The sequence below is a fragment of the Chiroxiphia lanceolata genome, chromosome 2, assembly GCF_009829145.1.
Source record: "Chiroxiphia lanceolata isolate bChiLan1 chromosome 2, bChiLan1.pri, whole genome shotgun sequence".
NCBI classification, from domain to species: domain Eukaryota; kingdom Metazoa; phylum Chordata; class Aves; order Passeriformes; family Pipridae; genus Chiroxiphia; species Chiroxiphia lanceolata.
Window position 1 is genome coordinate 74,928,536 of NC_045638.1, and position 19,838 is coordinate 74,948,373.

General features: G+C 39.7%; 1 protein-coding gene and 1 long non-coding RNA gene across 4 annotated transcripts in view; one reads left to right on the top strand and one right to left on the bottom strand.

The window, feature by feature from the left end:
• The first annotated feature begins 324 nt into the window (after positions 1 to 324).
• Positions 325 to 9,230, top strand: LOC116781945. The gene is made up of 3 exons (XR_004355038.1): positions 325 to 779; positions 6,867 to 7,317; positions 8,883 to 9,230. It is a non-coding gene; the product is annotated as an uncharacterized LOC116781945 (long non-coding RNA).
• Positions 8,330 to 19,838, bottom strand: part of IFT88 (intraflagellar transport 88) — a 45,035-nt gene continuing 33,526 nt past the window's right edge. For all 3 annotated transcript variants that reach the window (XM_032677796.1, XM_032677793.1, XM_032677795.1), the window contains exons 24-26: positions 18,710 to 18,764; positions 9,314 to 9,409; positions 8,330 to 8,600 (exon numbers count right to left, since the gene is read on the bottom strand). In XM_032677796.1, coding sequence (XP_032533687.1) covers positions 8,479 to 8,600; positions 9,314 to 9,409; positions 18,710 to 18,764 — 273 coding nt within the window. In that variant the 3' untranslated portion in view covers positions 8,330 to 8,478. The remainder of the gene's footprint in view (positions 8,601 to 9,313; positions 9,410 to 18,709; positions 18,765 to 19,838) is intronic.

Sequence of the window (19,838 nt, forward strand, 5' to 3'; positions counted from 1 at the left end):
CGTGCCACTGGCTCTCCCGGCGGAGGAGCTGTTGGAAAAGTGCCCCGCGCCTCACTGCATCTCCCCTGGCCTCGCCTGCCAGGAACATGTTCGGCGGAGCTCACGGAGAGGCGGCGAGGGCTCGACGCCGGGCGCGGGCCGGTCCCGCTCCCCGCCGCGCTGCCCCCGGCCCCGGCACAGCCCCGCGGGCACGGCCGGGCTCGGTCCGCCCACAGCTGCCGGCCCGGGCCCGGCCACCGGCCCAGCGCTCCTGCAGCCCGCGGGTGCCGTCGGCGGCCGCGCTCTCCCTCCCACCGCACCCGCGGCACGGGCAGGGCCGGGATCTACTTGGCCCCACCGGGACACTTGGCGTCCAGGGCTCGAGAGTGAGGCAGAGCCAGGAGGACTTGGCCCAGTCAGAGCCAAAGGGTCAAGGCTGATGTGAAAAAACGCGGGGATTTACAGCTGGAGATAGCTCAGCCCTGGCTGTGTGACTGCAGCTGGGGAAGGGACCGCTGCAGCCCGGGCTTTCCCAGTCACTCTAGAGCAATTGGCACTGTCCCTCGTAGCGGTCTGGGGTCTCCGACTTGGCAGCACCTCTGGCGTGTTTCTCCAGAAACATCCACAGCAGACACTGGGGTGGTTGATGTCCCTCATGAAGACTGGGACTGGTGAAGGTGAGGTCGCTTGGAGCTGTCTGTGCGACAGCCTGATCCGCCAGTTCCTCCTGCTCAGGTGGCCTGTGGCAGACACCCACTGCAGTGTCACTCTGCTCACTGGAAGAAGAGCCGCTTCAGAAGGTGAGAAACTTGCATGATACATATCTAGATGAGGTTGAGGTGAGTCTCACCTCTAATGACTTCTCCATCTATTCTGCGCTGGCTTGCTGGTACTTTTAAAAACACATAATGCAATGTATTTATTGTCTCTGGCACAACCTACAAAAAAAAAGCATCTGTAGTACTCTGAATCATAAAAGATGTGGTACACTGAACTGGTCGGCATTAAAAACAGCCTTGAGAATTTATCACTTGAATCAAATGTTTCATGTGCTATATTAAAGCCCTGTACATCTATTGAGGCATTTAGTATAAGGATAGTTAATATGAAAATACTGATCAGGAATGAGGGAAAATAGGAATCATAAATCATACAAAGACTGAGAAACCCCAGCTTTGTACCACAGAAATAAATACAAGACATCAGGTTCACCGACCAGACTGGAATTGAAACAGAACAAACTGGCATTCATAATGAAGTGACTTGATTTCATGGTTTCTGAAAAGTCATTGAGTTAAGTCTAACTGTGATTTTTTTAGTGATTTTGGTACTGTATGCATCACAGGTCAGTATCACTTATGAGTAGTGTCTTAACCTTGAACTGTGTGGGATTTGAATCAGGTTTCGACTTTAAGGAAGGACTGTTTAAAATTGAATTAAAAACTTTCCTTTGGAGCCTTATCCTCAGGTGAGAGACTGGGGCAAGGCAGATTCCATTTAACTCAGTACAGTCTAACTCCTGAGCTTGGCACTGCACCTGGCCTTGTGTTACTTCAACACCTTCCAGTGATATGTGTGGTAACATGGCAAATATTTATCACAACAGATCTTTTTATATTACTCTTCTGTAGATAAACCAGTATCTTTTCTCAATGCTTTCTAAGTAGCGTAAGGATGTCACACTTGGTTTTCCAAAAGAAATTTTAGGCACTTCCTTTATATTGGCCTTTCTGGGAGAGGTCTGCCTCAAAAAATCAGAGCAGATGAAGAGAAAACAATGGCACAAGCATCAAATTGCCAGTGAATTTAAGGCTTTGAGTTTTATTCAGGCAATATTCCAATTCTGTACATTACTTGCACTGTACCGTCTTATTAACAATCTCATTGATTCAAATAATAAGAATCACAGAAGGGCAGCAAATGAGATTCTATTACACAGGATCTGAAAGAGTACAATGACAATTCTCATGGGATACTCTACCCCAGAGACATCTGAGTTATAAAAAATTCACTAATACATTTGGCAAATTAGATTCTTCTCTGACTTTGAGAAATTACTAACCAGTGTCATTGTCATTGGAGCTGATCTATAAGTTTCTCAGAATTTGAGGGGGGGTTAAAACATCTATGTAATTAAATACTGGAAAAAATATTTATTAATACAAAGTCTGTCCTGAATTTGATGCAATACATGATAATATTTCAATCAGTGATTTCAGAATAACAGGCATATGCACCTGTATGTAAATCTACAGGGAATTCCATGGCTCATGCTGTTTGCTAAGAGAAAACAAGGCAGTGAGATGTTTTCCTTTGATGGCCTCAGCTGAAAATTCCTGGCAACGGAGCACAGAACATCCAGCCCATGCTCTTGACAACAGGGTCAGCTGGAGCAGCAACCCTCCATCGCCATGGGCAGCCCCTCCCTCCCTGCCTGTGGTCCTCCCAGCCTCATGCCACGGCTACCAGTCCCAAATCTCACAAGCATCCAGGAGACACCCATCGCAGTCTGGCTATGTCACCATCCCCACAGTGACAGGGGCCATTGCCAGTCTGCTGCCCACCATCCCATTCCCACTACATCACTGGGCTTGGTGCCAGAAGTTGGTATCATTTTCAATTCCTTATCTTTATATCAGTGTCCTTGTAGAAAGTAGTAAATCTCTCTGGCTGAGTTGGGGAGGAAAGGAGTGGACCATGGTCTGGTCATGTCTTTGGGTGAGCCTCCAGTTCTAGAGGACAAAGGAGGAACAGCCACCATCTGTTGCACCAAAGGCACCCCCTGCCTTTGCCCTGCCCATGCAAGTGCAGGAGCCCTCCCTTCCCTGCCCTCCTCCCTGCCCTCTCCTCTCAGCCCTCCCTCCCCTGCCAGCCTCCAGTCATAAGTGTTCTTCTCAATAGTGTCCCAAGCTTCTGGTGTTTCCCCTTAGTGTTCCAACAACATATTACCTTAAACTTTCCAGCTTCCTGACCCAAACGTATTACAAATGAAGATAACAGTTCATCTTCTTATATGCAAACATTTAATCTATAGCTTGATCAAATCTTTACATTCTATTTTATTAGATTCTGGTGACCTTCACGGTGTGCCTTACCATTTCTTATCCTCCTTTATTCCCCTTATATTATCCCTTTTTAACCAAAACAAGGAGTAAATTTTGAGAAGAAGGGGAAGAGAAACTTGTCACTTATAGGAGAGACAGAAGGAAAAGTATTTCTTTCACTTTTACATAATATTCTAAATACTCTTTCTGGCAATTGTCATTCAACATTTATACTTGGGAGTGGCATCTGCCTCTCTCCTGAGATTATCACCATAGTGATCAATGCCAGATAATAAGAATTTCAGTTCTACAAAATCCTGCTATGAGAAAGTCAGGATGTTCAAAAGAAAACTAAGATGTGCAAGAATAAGGCTGACATTTTTAATGAGTTTGTATATAACTCAATAAGAAACATTTTCTGATGTGGTTCCATCAGACTATTTCATGCCATGTTAAACACTGAAATATGTTTAATGAAAAACACAGAAGGTTTGTGTCTTCATTGTTCCAGACATATTAACGAGCAACGAGCAACCTTGTCAGGACTTCTTCTTGGTTGGGATTGTTGTCTTCCATAGCCACCCTTGCATGATAGCTGATTCCAGATACTTTGGCTCACACATAAATAAATCACATTATTTTGACAAGCATTATTAGTGATACCACATAATGTGCTTGTCACAGCAATGGCAGAACTGCCCTAAACTGGCATATTCCAGATGTTTATCCCCTTCCTGCTACATTAATGAGATCCTGTCCCTATATGAAATAATGATCTGAAAAACATTTAAAAAATCATCATATGGACCTTAAAGTTGAACAACTTGCATTGTGGGTGGACCAAACATTCAGCTGCCATCACCAGTAGGTATAAATCTTCAGACGGATAATTAAATTATTCCCCAAAGATACCCTTCTCCTTCACATTCTGTTTGCATATAACCTGTCACCCAAATTGTTCTGTTCCCATTCATCTTCCCTGCACTTGTAAGGACTGTAATATCACTTTGCAGCTTCCACGGCATAGCATCTTCTACAGCAGGATCTCAGCACTGAGATTTACAGTTGTTAGGCAATTCAGCATTGCAAAAGTGAAATTCTTGCAAAGTGAAGAATCCTCAATGGACTTCATTTTGCAAAGGTGGAAACTGAGGAGCAAACAGGTTAAAAATTGCCTTTCTACCAAGAAGGTGCCTTTGACATCAAGAACAATCAAAGCCTAGCAAATTAAATGATTTCTAACAGTCTTGGACTATGCTAGCAAAGGGACCAAGAAGAGAAACAGCACTTCTTCATAATACCTGCAGATCTATTTATTGGCAATTCCAAGCACAAATACAGGCTAGGTGGACAATGGATTGAGAGCCCTGAGGAGAAGGACTGGGGAGTGTTGGTTGATGAGAAGTTCAATGTAACCGAGCAGTGTGCACTTGCAGCCCAGAAAGCCAATTGTATTCTGGGCTGCATCAAAAGCAGTGTGGCCAGCAGGTGAGGGAGGGGATTCTGCCCCTCTACTCTGCCCTTGTGAGACCCCACTTGGAGTGCTGCATCCAGCTCGGGGGTGCCCTGCATTGACCTGTTAAAGCAAGTCCAGAGGAGGCCATGAAGATGAACAGAGGGCTGGAAAACAGGCTGAGAGTTGGGGTTGTTCAGCCTGAAGAAGGCTCCAGGGAGACCTTAGAGTAGCCTTCTCGTACATAAAGGGGCCTACTAGAAAGCTGGAGTGCGACTTCTTACAAGGGCCTGTACTGATAAGACAAGGGGGAATGGCTCTAAACTGAAAGACAGTAGGTTTAGATAAGACATTCTTCACTGTGAGCATGATGAAACACTGGAACAGGTTGCCCAGAGAAGCTGTGGATGCCCCATTCCTGGAAGTGTTCAAGGCCAGGTTGGATGGGGCTTGAAGCAACCTGGTCTAGTGAAAGGTGTCCCCTCTACACATGGGGGCTTAGAACTAGATGATCTTTAAGTGCTCTTTCAGCCAAAAGCATTCCATGATTCTATGAACTATATATCTTTTCTTTGTACAGCTTTTAATTCCCATGTTACTCTAGAATAGCTTTCATTTAAAAGTAATGAGTTCTGCAATCTGTAGTGAAGAATGTTCAAAGTAAAACATGAAATATATGATTAAGAATACTTTGATATTGTGGGATTAGGTTTGCTTAGAAATAAATAAATAAATGACTACCCAAGTAATCATTTACATTTGGCTACTGTACATTTTTCATACATGTAAAGAGAAAGGCAACTTTGTATGTAACTAAATCCAGCAAATCCTGAGGAAGATCTCAAATCTGAGAGGTCAACTGAGGATTGTTTAATATTGGAACCAATACATTTTTCATGATAATACAAGCTAAAATAGCTCACAAGTCAGTTCCTCAAGAGGATTAGTATTTTCCTAGGTTTAATACTGCTACTCTTCTAATATAAAAGAATAAATTATTATAATAGCAGTCCTATTGCATTTGCTAAAATTTATTCAGGAATTTTAAATGATTGATCTACCGATTTAAGAATATAAACACAAAATTGGTGCTTAAATGTTGCTGGAAGCACATGCCCACAGTGTGGCTTCTGGAGATGGAGTCTGTTTTATACAATCAAATCTGAGGAAATGTTTCTGTTTGAATTTCTGGGATGAAGGTAGAATTATTTAGCTCATTCAGTGCTTCCACTCCTGTGGTTTCTGAGACTTATCACAAGACTAAGGGCATCCCACGTGGCAACAGGCAATGTAACTCATTGCACCTGAGCTAAATGCCAACCAATCTTCAGGACGGGGCAGTGTGATCACATCAACATAGCACAATAATTCCACTTAACACAGGTAATTATTTGAGACACAACACCCCACTGGCCTGGTCATGCTTCCTTCGAGACCTGAGCTGTCTGAATCTTGCAGGTGCGTTCACCTCCCGACAGCTTAAGGCCTTCCAGCAACACGCTGACACAGCACTTTGGACATGACTGCAGCTTCTTTCTCTACAGATTCCAGTGTATTAGTCCCCATCAGGGATCACTCTTCAGCCTTGGGTCCAGCTGGGATGTCACATCATGTGTTCCCTCACACAGAACGCCTCGCACCAAAGAAGAAGGAAGTTGCACTGAAACTGCTTACAAAGAATGCTTCCTGGCCCAGGCTCACCTTTGGATGATGCAAGGCAATTGTCTGGGAGATCATTTGTCATGGTCCAAAACTGTACTCCTGTACACCCCTGTGCTACTGGCCTTACAGCACAGGCAGTTACACATCAGCTCCTCTGCTCTGGGCTTGCCCTGGCAACACTGCGATTCCAGTAGAGACATAGCCAGAGTTAACGTGGTTTTGAAGTAGATGAACCTGGGCTACATCAGATTGTCAGTGGGACTGATTATTCTGGTGTTGGAGCTGGATCACATGGCTTTCTGTCAGTTCAGAACGAGCGCAACTGTGCTTACAAAATAACATGCAAATACATTATAACCCAGAGCATTATATAATCAGATCCTCATGCTGTAGGAAACAACATGTTCCAGAAGTTCCTGGGAGTTTGTGCAGGACTGGAACAAAAGTGCAATTCCTTGTAATCCACAGGATTTTACATAATGTACAGTTACTTAGGACAAACTGAACCAAGAAACTGCTGCTGGTCAAAAATCTCTCTGATGTCCACAGGAGTGTTTCTACACTCACTAACTTGTGAACCATATCCCAAGGTATTAGTAATTCCTACCACTTCATCATGGACATGTCATTGTGATTGCAATGTTTGATTAGATGCTCTACGCAAATGTTTTTGTGTTAGAATGCCATGACAGTATCTTGTCTGTCTTCTCTTTTGCACTGTTTCACAGGTTCATTTATGCTCCTTGCCATGGTCCCAAGTATTTCCTCTCACTGTGATTAAGTCAGATATCTCATACCACTGCTGTCTGTAGCTGAAAATGCTCCCTCCTGCCTGGCACATTGCATCCCAGGGGTCCAGGTCTTCCAAGACTAAGCCTGACAGAAAAGAACTACTATGACATCCAGGAATACGTCATTCCATGACCAGAGCAATAGATACAGCAAGACTGAGGAGCAGGCAAGAAGATGACTTGGAGAAGTAAGACAGGTGCCATCCACATCCTTCTTGTGTTGTTTTCCATCCCTTAGAAGGATCAGACCCCATAGCTTTCTGTGTCTCTCTCCTTTGATGAGCTCCTCGGGATGTTCATAAGCCACTCTGCATATGTTCTGCTCATCCCACCAGGAGGAAGCAGTGCAGTCCCAGGCCAAGCGCTGCACCAGTACCATGGGAAGCAGGTACATATGAAGTAGCTCGTTAGCTGTACCATAAACCCCACAGGACAACATTCCTGACCACTTGTAGAGACACACTATGAGGCTGGGCAGATATTTTTAAAACATGGAAGGAACCTTTCGTGAAGATATGAAGAGACCTCTCCAGTGACACTAGCTGGGAAACAGTCTGAGCACCAACACCAAGCACTGGAAACACCGGTGTTGGAAATTTTAGAAGACTGAATCCTTGCATTTCAAAGTACAATAACCAAACTCTAACTATTAAACCAAACTCATACTAATGTTCTAAAAATAAGCCACCTCAGTGGACTAGTTTTTCAAATATTTATTAGGAAATTATGAACACACAACTGGTATTTTTATCACCCAAAAGTGATATAAATCAGGAATTTAACGTGTCTCAGTAACCTCAGGTCAGACTTGCTCAGTTCATAATCAAAATGATGATTTCTGTAACTAACATTTTTGCCCATACTCAGCCTGGGATGTAGAAAGCTACCACTGTGTAGTCAGTGCCACAGTCTCTAACATAAGATTCAAAAGCTGCAATCTACTTAGGAATTCTGAACAAACTAGACTGAAATCCTGCCAACTCTGACCAAGAAGGAGGTTGCCAAGAGACTGCAAAATAGCCCTAGTTCAGCTAAGCAGACTAAAATTAAGATGCTTTCCTTGGTATCAGTGTTAAGTGTTTTGCTGAACTGGGGCCTTATGGAAGACCAAGGTCACATCCAACATTTTCAGAAAGTCAGTTCACAGGCCTTAAATAAATTCTGGCTTTGGATGAAGGATATGGCATTTTCAACCCTGTAAGCACTGCTTTGAGGTATTTCGCACTGAAAGGTGAAATTTTACAGGCTGCTGTGTTTCACATGATCATCATATCTATCTCTGAAAGGAAAAGCTTCATGCATTTGATATAGTTTGCAATGAGTTTTAGTACCTGTGTAGATTTTATGCATGAGTAAAATAACCATTACTTTTTTAAAATCAATTATAAAAGACACCGCAATTTCAAATACAGGTTTTTAATGTAAGGTACCATATATCCAAAATATTTCCCAAATAATTTATCAAAATCTACTACAAAATCATAATGAATGAAAGTTTTTCAGCTAAAACTTTTACAAGGATTAAAAAAAATGCTGAGTGGCCCATATGCTATTCTGGAAGCAGATCTTCTCCTAGTTCTTCATCAGCAAAGTCATCTTCCTCAGTTCTTTTTCTTGCAGCTGTTCTTGGTCTTTCTGCTTGTGGGCCAAGTGGATCTATGTAGGAGGCATCTGGGATTTAAATAAATACATTTGAAATGGTTACCTGCAAGTAATTTTAGCTTTGTTTCAAACATACAAAATCAAACACAAGATTGGGTTTTAGCACTGCACATCTGTAAGGTGTCTTTGAAATGCAGACCAGGAAGAGCATATGAACACTAAAGGAGAACAAAATATTGCATTTAGGAACTGATGAAGGGCACTAGAGTGAAGTTCCTGAGTGCTAGTGATAGAAGCCTTTTTTTCCCATTCTTTTTTTTTTTTAATAAATTTCTCTTTATTATATAACAGTGAGAAAAAGACTTTGGAAAAGTGCAAGGAACAGCAAGCCTGATTACTTGTTTAAAGAACAGCTTTTTAGGAAGTACTGCATTCCACATGGAGTTGAGTTTTTAAACCCCTTTGAAAACTCAATCTTATTGAAGATTTTATGACTGCAGACCCACAGAAACTGATTTAAAAGATGCAGAAGACAGATATTGAAAGTAATATGAAAGTAAATGAGCCACATTTCCTAATATTTACAACTACTTTATACTGAGCTCTGAACAATGAAGCTAAAATCTCATTTTAATGAGGAAAATGTTTCCCTAATTATCTAATTTTACATGCTCTTCCAATAATTTATTTTTTCCTCTCTCCTTAATTTATTTTTTCCTCTCTCCTTATTTTTCCACTCTGTGAGGGCCAGGAAAGTAAGAAGGCCTAAGATGTCCACTTGCCTATTTCTTTACTGCTTCTACTTTCATAGGGTTCATTTGTTCCAGGCAAAGCTTTTAGTTTGGCACTCAGTCTTTCCCCTTTGGTACCACCACTGTCTGGGGAACAGAAAAAAAAAAGGAAGACAAATAACACGCTGTTATATTCTGTGAAATCATGATACAAGAACAACATCAATTTAGCTACTACTATCTGTCAAACAAGGTTTGGATGAAACCATCTTTTCATGATGGATACAGTACTCAGTTGTAATAGTGGTCTTTAAAACACAATGGACACTGTGTCCATACACGTGTGTGTTAATGTTTTTTAAAAAATATATACAGCCTTATTTACTTTGGAGTAAGCACCTTAAAATATTTCTGCTTCAAATGCTGACATTTCAGTTGCTTATAAATTACAGTCACATTTTGGAGTTAAAATAAGCACAGTGAATATAAACACCGTTACAGGGTATACGGGACATTTCCTATGTCTGTGTGCTTACCAATATATCAGTGTGATCCACCTGCTCCGTACTGTCAAGGTTAAACACAACACTGACTTTGCTTCTAATGAGAAGGGTATATTTGACACGTGCTGTCTGCATGGCAGGCAGGCACAGTTCATGTATACAGACCATCCTAGCCCTGCATCTTGCTGTAAACACTGTGCTGGCAGCTCAGTTTGCAGCGGGGCCCCAAGGAATGTGTCGGCTCCAAGGGCTGCCTCCTGCCCAGACAACATCAGATTAACATTCTCTTGCCACAGCAGTGTTCCAGACACTTTAAATATTCTGTTCACCTCTCAATCTCTTTTTCACATTCATGGCAGGCTTTCAATCTCATCTGCTACAACAAATTTTTATGACATATATTTTCTCCTAGGAGAAAATTCGAGTTTGACTTGGTATACTTAGAAAGCAGGGCATGCCATACAGTCAAATACAAACATGCTCATTTATTACACCAAAGAACACTGTTATTAAAAGTCTTCCATCTGTAAGGAGCAAAAATGGGTTTCATTCAGTAAACATTAATTACAAAGTCTGGACTTGGCAACACATTTCCATTGCCTTATTTACTCTAAATGTTATTTTAATATTGTTACAATTAAAAGGAAAAAAAACAAACAAAACCCCAAACTTCTACAAAGATGACAAACCTTAATTTCTCTATAAGTACTATTGCAGACTTTCATTTGCTCAGCCCTAAATTGGAAGAACAATGTCTCTGCTCCAACCAAGATCTATTACATACAGTCACATGTCAAACACTGAGTAAGTTCACAAGATACAGATTACAGGTGAAATTTCAAAACGAGGAAAATGTATTTTAATGTACATCTACCTCCCTCAGACCAATTCTCACTGAAAGGCTTCATGAAAGAAGTGAATACTAAACGAAGGATTTGAAGAAATGGAGAGAAATCAGTGGGTTGGACTGGGGGGGGCTCAACCAAAGGGCTGAGAAACTACAAAAAGGGACATCCCTTGAGTTCAGCAGGCTCTGGACTGGCCTGTGCAACAAAAATGGTGTGGATAAAAATGTTTTGAGGACAGTTTAGAGGAAAATACAAAATGATAACAAGGAGAAAAAGAGTAGGATAGATGTAGGCACAGAGTCTTGCGCAGTGGAAAAGAAATAATTTATAAGATAATGAATAAAATTGGAAGAAGCAGTAAAGAGTTGCAAAGACAGGAACAACACAGCAGAAACTAAACTAGGGGAAGAATGAGCTAGTCAAAGAAACTCCAGAGGTTTAATTGGTTGGTTCCAGAACAGAAGAACTGGGTATAATGAAAATAAAAGAGGAAGAAGATGGCATATCAAAGGTTTTTGACTGTGAAGGAGGAAAACACATGGGGTTTAGCAATACTACCAGAGGAAGGTGAAAGACTTTGTATTAACTAAAAGATGAAAAAGAAGGGTGGTAAACAAACCAAACTGGTTGGGATAAACATAATATCCACAAGTTACCTGTACATCTCATTGCCCTAAAAATATACAATTGAAAACAGAGGCTTTCTTGGACACCCTAGGACCCTTAAGTTTTATTAGGGTTACATCCAAGAAAGGAATGAGGCAGTAAGTCCAAAATTTGAAGTCAATTTCCCTCTCTTTTTCTCTCCCCATCTACTGGATGTCCCACCCTGCTCCCCCTTCCATAGCTCTGAAGTTCCTTAAGCACATATTGCTATGATTGAGTTGCCCAAAATGGCCATGCCTGCAGGTTGTTCAGCCTGTGACCCCGAAGCCTAAGCTCCCCTTTCTGTTTATGAGCCAATACAGTACGTGGAATTGTGGAGTGCTGTAATAGTGAGTAAATGTAGCACTTCACACAACTAGAGCTTTTCAGGCTTCAGACTTGATTCAGTTGCCAAAACACATTATTTACTGTTTTTAATGGACTGCATCAACTCACCAAAGGGTGAGATTAATGCCAGAAGTAGTGCAAGGAAAGCAGTAAGAACACAAGAAAAGGAACAGGAAAGAAAAGAAGTGCTGAAAGGGGGTGGGTTGTTGTTTCCAGAAACTGCACTCTATTTGATCAATACATCCTACCTTGACTAAACACACCCTGAAAAAAACTATGAGTAGGTGTCTATGGGCACAGTGTCCTCTTAACACTTAAGCAGCAAGAACATACAGATGCCTTACTAGATTAAAGGTCTATCTAAACTGGCTTATTGTCCATACAAAAGATTGCAAGATGCTGAGGGAAGAGCACTGTAAGTAAAGCAAGCATATACAGTAGCTCTCCAAGAATAATTTCCTAGCCTCCAACAGTTTGTAAATCAAATGTCTGTTCGGGGAAACACGGCAGCTCTTCATGTTTAATAATGGGAGCGATGGACTTATTCTCCAAGAACTTGTCCGTTCTTCTCTTGGGACCCTGTGAAATTTTTGCATGTGTAAGAACCTGAGGTAAGGAGTTCCACCTTTCTTTTCCTCTGAACCTACAACTCTAGCCCCACCTCACCACAGAAAGGAGCACCCTGCCCTTCCTGCCCTGCATCGTATCCCCTTCCATATGCTGTCCAGTGGCAGCAGGCTGTGCTGGAGCATCTTCCTGATACATTTAGAAGTAACCTAATGAAAACTTTTTTTCAGGTGGATCAGCAAAGCAATGCAGCTCACCTTACCTCTAGATGAACACTATATCTTCAGCAAGAGTGAAGGCAAGGTTAACACCTCTTCTGGTAGCAACCCACAGTTAGTTTAAATTAGGCTAACAGGCAAAACCCATCAAGTCTCCATGGACTACAATATCCTCTGACCATACCTAAAAACATGGAAGAGAAGCATCTTTCCTCTGAAAGTACATATGGAAGAAAGTAAGAGGTGCTTGACAACATCTGCGTTACATGGAGATGTCAGACAGCAGCTCAGGAACAGAGAGGTCTGGCTTCAATGCCTTCCTTCACCTGAGGGAGTTCAAAACCAGAGTTCCAGCTTTCAGGAGGAATGTCCTAGTTGTTGAGCCAATTGGGGTAAGCTTTTCTTGACGCTCTGCCATGAGATACAGCGTTTGCCTGCCAATACGGCAGCTATTAAAAATTCTGTTGACCGTTTAACATGATCTGCCGGAAGTTTAAATGTCATTTCAAAGTTATTTTTTCTGTTTGCAGATAAATCATCTACATGTTTTTATCCAGTATACATTCACACATAATTTGGCAATGTTAAGGAACACAAGCTTACAAGGCAGACTTCAGGATTTTGGTATCCTACAGTGAAGAGAACTTCAGGGAAGGAATTGTTTTTAAAGCATTTTATCACAGACACGGATACTTTTGGGAGGTGAGTTTTACAGATTCTACTCACCATTCCCTGCTGCCCTCACCCTATCCAGGAAAAAGATTTTATACACATTTTGGAATAGGGAATGAAACTAACTTTCACCAAAGTAATATACAGAAGAAAATAAAGCTAACATTGGGTCAAAGTATAATAATAAAAACTGTGGATAAAAAGCTTTATTTGTAGTTTTTCTCTGCTAATAACACAGCTTTGAGTGTTAATGTCTTTCTGATTGCACTTGCAATCAAAGGACTACAAGCAGATGTTTCTCAAACTGCAAATTAATTCTATCTGCATTACTGTATTAACTGTACAAACACATGCTCCTAATTAAAGACAGCTTTTGAATAACAGAAGACCACTGCTGAACTAAATTGTTCTCTGTATCAAAGAAGCCTTCACTGCAATGAATACCCGTTCCTTATTTACTTATTGTGCTTTTATTAATTATGTTATTATTATAGTTCATGTGGAGGCAGTCTCTTCACTTTGGGGTGAAAATGTGGACACACACACATAAACTGACTGCAGGAACATGGCTCCAGGTTTCAGCTGAAAAACCAACAGTAACTAATTAAGTAGAGTTGGTCAATATATTTGTAAAATCTGATTTATAAATACATTTACTCTGTAAAACAATTATATTTGAGACTTGGATTATCATGCTGACATTATTTTCCCCTCAGCAGCCTTAACTGGGGACTATGCATACAAAGACATAAATAACAGACTGCACACTGATACCTTTTACAGTGCATTCCTTTCTCTCATCTGTTTAAAAGTCATGGCCATACTACTATATTTAGGTTATTTAATTTATTCTATTATAGTACGTTCCATTTATTTATATTTGTTCAACATCTTACAAAAACTAATTTGAATTAATTCCTCCACATAGAATTTGGAGCGGAAAAAAAAGAATCAAAGCATAAAACTTAGTTTAAAAAAATTGGTTAGTTTTATACGGCAGAAAAATAAATAAAGCAACATACTTCAAGAGTAATCCTATTTTGTAATAATCCTATTTTAGGAAGTGATATCTAGCAAAAAACATTCTAAATCTTTTTATGTGTTTCTGTACTTTCTACGTCGCATGATACCTGTCTGTACTCCAACCCATGAAATCCACAGTATCTGTATTTATTTTTTAAAGGAATCTCACTAGTTGCAATTACAGTGATGAGACTACTGCACTCGATACTCCTCCAGTATAACAAAGGATGTAAATTAGAATTTTTAGTACCATTTTACTCATTAGGAAAAGATAACAAAGGGTAAGGTTGTTTGGTAATCCACCTCCTCTGCAAGATGCTTATGTAACAAAGTGCACAGTGGGTTAAAGCTCCATTGAATCCAGAATGCCTTTTAATGCAGCTTTGTGTATCTTTCATATTTGGAATACAGACACTATCTTTGGAGAACAATGGGCATTGGTTTGACCAAAGAGAAGAGTAAGTTCAGTGTAGAAGGCAGAGTATTATATTAAAACTGTGAAACGGCATGAGAAGTGATGCAATTTTTAAATCCACTGCAGGTCATTTTGATTTGATCTGGTGTGTCAGTTCAGCTAACTCCTCAGGTGAGTTCATAGCAGAAAACTTAAAATATTCTCTTCACTCAGAGATTTCCCTGTCTATTAAGAAAACATTTTTTCTATTTTGCACACACAGCCAATGGAACCATCTCACAATGACTTTTAATTAATGAGGCATCAACAGGCACACAAAGCCTAGAAAATATAAGTGATCATGAGGTCCTGGCTGCAGGGTAACAAGAAAATCTCTTGCCTCTCAGTAAAGATTATCTGTGATGCCTACAGCCGTAACATTTATAATGTGCTTCCATAATATATGAGGAAATCCCTATGGGATGGTAAGAGGTGTTTGAATACGGGACGGACAAACCCATTTCTCCACCAACACCATCATCAGTGGAACAAAAATGGGAAAAGACATCTAAATTACTCTCACATGGTGTCCTTTCCAAATTCATCTGGACAGGCTTAGGTAATAAGGAGAATGCAAAGTGCTCAGCCTTTCATCTTCCGAATTCAACACTGCTTCTTTGGGCTCCTGTCTGAGACTCCATGGCTCCTCTCATCCAGCACAAACCCACCCATTCAGAGAGCTGGGCAAATGCAGAGACCAAGTAAACACTGCTATGGCAATGTATTCCTTAAAGTCATACTTTTCATTATCTAAAGGTACCGTGCTATTAAACAATAAAAATCTCTTATGGTAGTAAACACCACAGTGCCCTAACTTCTAAATTCTGGATGTCACCATCATATTTCTGCAAAACACAAAAAACTGAGCACGAAAACAAGAAAATATTATTGGAAAGGAAATCTTTGAGAACTGCCTAAACTGAGATGTACTGTTAGCTTCCTTTGGGGTTTTGTGGTGCTTTGGTTTTGGGTTTTTTCTTTTTCTTTCTCCTTTCATGTAGTAAAAAGAATAATTTTAACAGGACGGTATCAATGTCATCTCCTTCCAACATAAATCAAATAAGATTGAAAATCATAACTCTGATAACTGTGGGGAGAAGAAAATTTCACTTTTTATAATAAGAGTGACAAATGTGTTCAATTTTGGGTAGGCATTTTAGATTTAATGCTCATCTTCCTCACGCGACAAGAGCAGACTTTAACTGATGTTGATATAGATGTCAGTTTTCTTGGTCTCCCTGTTTCCATTCTGTGTGCCATTCATACATACACTAATCCTATTGTGCAAATTGCAATTCAGTGCATCTCATACACCTTCTGTTTTAATTTATATTGGCAAAGTAGTGGATGCCCTTTGAAGTACAAACCCTGTTGGCTTAGTTCTCTTTCCTCTTAACTTCCTCTTTAATAGCAATTGTAGATTGTATTTCCTAGACCAAGGAAGTCTGAATTATTAATACTTATAATATAAATAACTATATAGGGACAAAATACTTGGGGGAAAAAAAAATCTGTTAGGAATGCCAGCAAGTATGGGGACAGCGAGCTGCTAAGAGGGAAGAAATAAAACAGGCATCATACCTAAAATATTTGGAATGTATACACACCTCATTTAGCTAGTAAGTACGTTAATTTAGCTAGTAAGTACTGAGCTAAGGAGGATTCCATGCTTCACTGGGTTCAGTAATGATGGCAAATCCCTCATACAGTGTAGAAGAACGATCCCTTTTGGTCTTGGCAACACCACTGGAAAAGACTAATCTTAAAATGTATACCATTTATTTTAATTCTTCTTTTGAAGTCATTATGAAATAAAATAACCCATGTTTATATTTCACATGTGTCTTGACACAGGCCATGTATAGAAATTTATTACACTTCAAAAATACAGCTCATAACCCAGCTGAATAATGCCAAACATTAGACAAAATTACTCAGTAATCCTCAGTAAAAGGTAGACAAACTGCAACATAGTCCTTAACATCTGATGCTGTGAGTGTGCAGTTTCTTCACTGATAAGGCTCCCCAGTCAATATTACCAGTTAAAACGTGCGTAACGCCTTTAACTTGTGCTAAAAATACATGTAAGTATCTCACCACAAGTTTTAATTAAGAACCCCAGCAGACAAGTTAACTCCAGGCTCAATACAGGACCTTCTTTGTACCTCTGTGTGTTTGCAGAATCATTTCCAGAGAGGCTGGATCTTTGGCACTGAATTTGTATAACGAAGACTTCTCAAACATGCTCTTATAAAGACTTGTTCCCAAACTGTTTTTTTCCATTCTTTCATATCCTTGACATAGTATCTCCAGCGACAATCTAAGAACTATGGATAGGGCAAATTCTATGTCAATTCTGTCCCTGCTTATCCTCCTATTCTCATTTTTTAATTTAAAAAAAAAGGGACAAATTTCCATAGATACTTCTGTCTTTAAAAGAAGTATTGACAAACTGGTAGTTTGGGGGATTAGTGTCGTTTTAGCATCCTTTCAGCCTGATCAGTATTTATATCTTTTGCTAAATTACTAACTCACTCTCTCCTGATAACATTCCCCTTTTTCACTAATGAGGGTGGGGATAATTACGAAATAGAGCTGTAAAATAAGAGACTCTTTGTGCCCTTTGCCTACATGCCTGGTGCAATGTTTTGCATAGCTGTAAATATCCTTGCCTGCTACCAATGCTGCTCTTCATTTCTATTTATTATAAGACAAAGTGGATCTTACTTTATGACAGAGAACAAGGACCAATCCTGTCTCACACCAATGTTTTCTTGGCACCTTTAGCTGGCTGCCTGATCACAGGGTTTATGTAACACAGGAGAGACCAGAAACATTTTCATTCCTCTCTGTTACCAAATCAAGGAATTTCACTCCAAGAATTACTTTGGTCTGAGGCCCAGAACAGGTAAAAACTACTGAGCTGAAAAAGGAATGAGATCTCTCTTAAGCACCCAACACTCACTCTTAAGCCTTGGAGAATCCAGGAGAGCAGTCTTCATAAATGTAACAGCATTTTAAGATCATCTTCAGATTACACTAATAATTTCCATGACTTTTCATGGCCCTATAGAATTTGATATATGTTGTAAAATATCTGCTATGTAGATGGAGAAGTGAAGTTACCAAATAAGAAAAAAAAATCATAAATTATTTCTCTGTAAAAGGTAGGGAAGAGAGGCAAGAATTTATAGGGGCTATCTTTTTATGAGACCCACTGATATTAAGATAAACTAAAAGCACAATGCAAAGAAACCATTTCCTTTTTGGGTCAAAATATGGATTTTTTTTTTGTCTGGGTGGCTGAAGTAGCCTTAAGTCTGCTAGTTTCCTTAGAGTGGCAGTGGGGAACATTTAGGTTTACATTACTAACATTTCATGGATTTAATAATGGGAGGGAAAAACCATTAGCTCTGCAATATGCAGGCTACCTAGTGCAGAAAAGATGAAGCAGGACAGTTTCCTGACCTACACTGCATGAGTTTTATATTTATGGAAGTCAGCATTGTAAATCTATAGAAGCAGAGAGACTTAGTAGTCAGTGAGCAAGCTCTCCTCTAGGGAAGACTCTAGTACTTCACTTCTGCTATACTGGGAAAAGGGGAAGGAAGAACTCAAAGAGAGTAAGGGTATGTTATCCTTATTATGGAGTTGGTTGCACAGAACAGTCTCTTGAAATTGTAATGAACACCTAACATAGTAGATTAGATGGTGGGTAAAAAATTCCCTTTCCTCCACGTTAAATAAAGAAACAATGAATTCCTGGTTTTTGTGGCTTATGTGTTCTATTTTGTCATCATAAATGATTCCTTATAGTAAATATTCCAAAGTTAACAGGATAAAAGTGTTCAAATACCAAGTTAATGGGATAAAAATGTTCAAGTCCACAGTACTGAAAAAAAGCAGAAATTTAGCCTTAGAAATACCCTGATATCTGTATATAAAACACAAATGTTAGACCAAATCCATTCTACTGTACCAGTTGTGGTTTCATACAGCAGTGAGATAACCAAAAAGTTTGAAACAATTTGTGAAGTACTTCCATATTGCCCAATGCATATTTGTGTGCATTTCAGAATGTAAGGAGACTTTACAAACACTTTCAGAAAAACTGTTTTCTTTAGGATCCTGACAAATTGCATATTTAAGCAGAGGCCTTGCGTACTTACCACCACCTCCTTCTCTGCGGTTACGTGCACTGCCATCTCTGCCAGACTTAATGCGCTGGGGAACAGTGAAAAAGGTTTGAAAAGACTAGAACAAAAACCCCCATTTAGTAATATATATATATATTAGAGATAATTACTGAAAATTCAACTTAGCTTATTAATAAAACAGTAGAAGAACATTAAACTAGACTTACTACACTGCAACTAATAAACCCTGTTTTTTCAACATACAAAATTGTCCTTAAAATCATTGTTAAATCCAATAAAACAAGAGTTCTGTGAAATTCAAAAAGAATATCTCAATAAATTATTTTTCTTCAGATAAAATTTATACAGGGAACGTGCATAAAAATAGTTCAGATGTTCCTTTGTAAAGTACAGCTGAAAAAACAGGCAACATAGCCCTCCTTGCATAAGTTCAAAGTAGCCTCTACCTATTAACATCTTGTAAATCCCACAAGCATTTTATTATTGTAAAGACTCAAAGGGGAGAAGTACGGGAATCTATAAAAAAACTACTCACCCTATGGATCTTAGATTTTGAATTCTTGGCACAGCACTGTACTTCACAGCAAAATTTAATTTGCTGTTGAGTGTTAAATGCAAGATAAAGGTGAAGGTAAATACTTTAAAAGCTGTGTTTAAAAAGTCAGCTCTCTTGCAAAGAGGAAGGTACCATAAACATCTTCCAGCTGTGTTTTTTTTAAGTGTTATTTGAAAACTTTAACAGTTTATCAAAACAATACCTCTGTATGACATGGCAGACTCAGCTTCTCCTGGCAAAACATCGAATTTCTCATGCGTACATCTTGTCAATTACAAGAATGTACATCTCAGCAAGGGACTTTTTGATAGGTAGGTACAAAAACTTGGTGTTTAAAGCACTCAGATATTAATAAAGTATCTCTGCATCTTATTTCAAAATATGACTTCAGGATCTGAATAAAACACACGTGCACACTACCTAACCATGTTTTCAGGTCAATTACTGAAGCTTCTTCACTCATTTTTCACCAGAACAATATAATGGAGTCTGGGAAAGTTGGAATGGTACCAAAGAAGTGAAAGAACTTTCAAGATTCATGCCAACAGAAAAAGGAAGAACTCTTAAATCAAAACTCACAGGAGT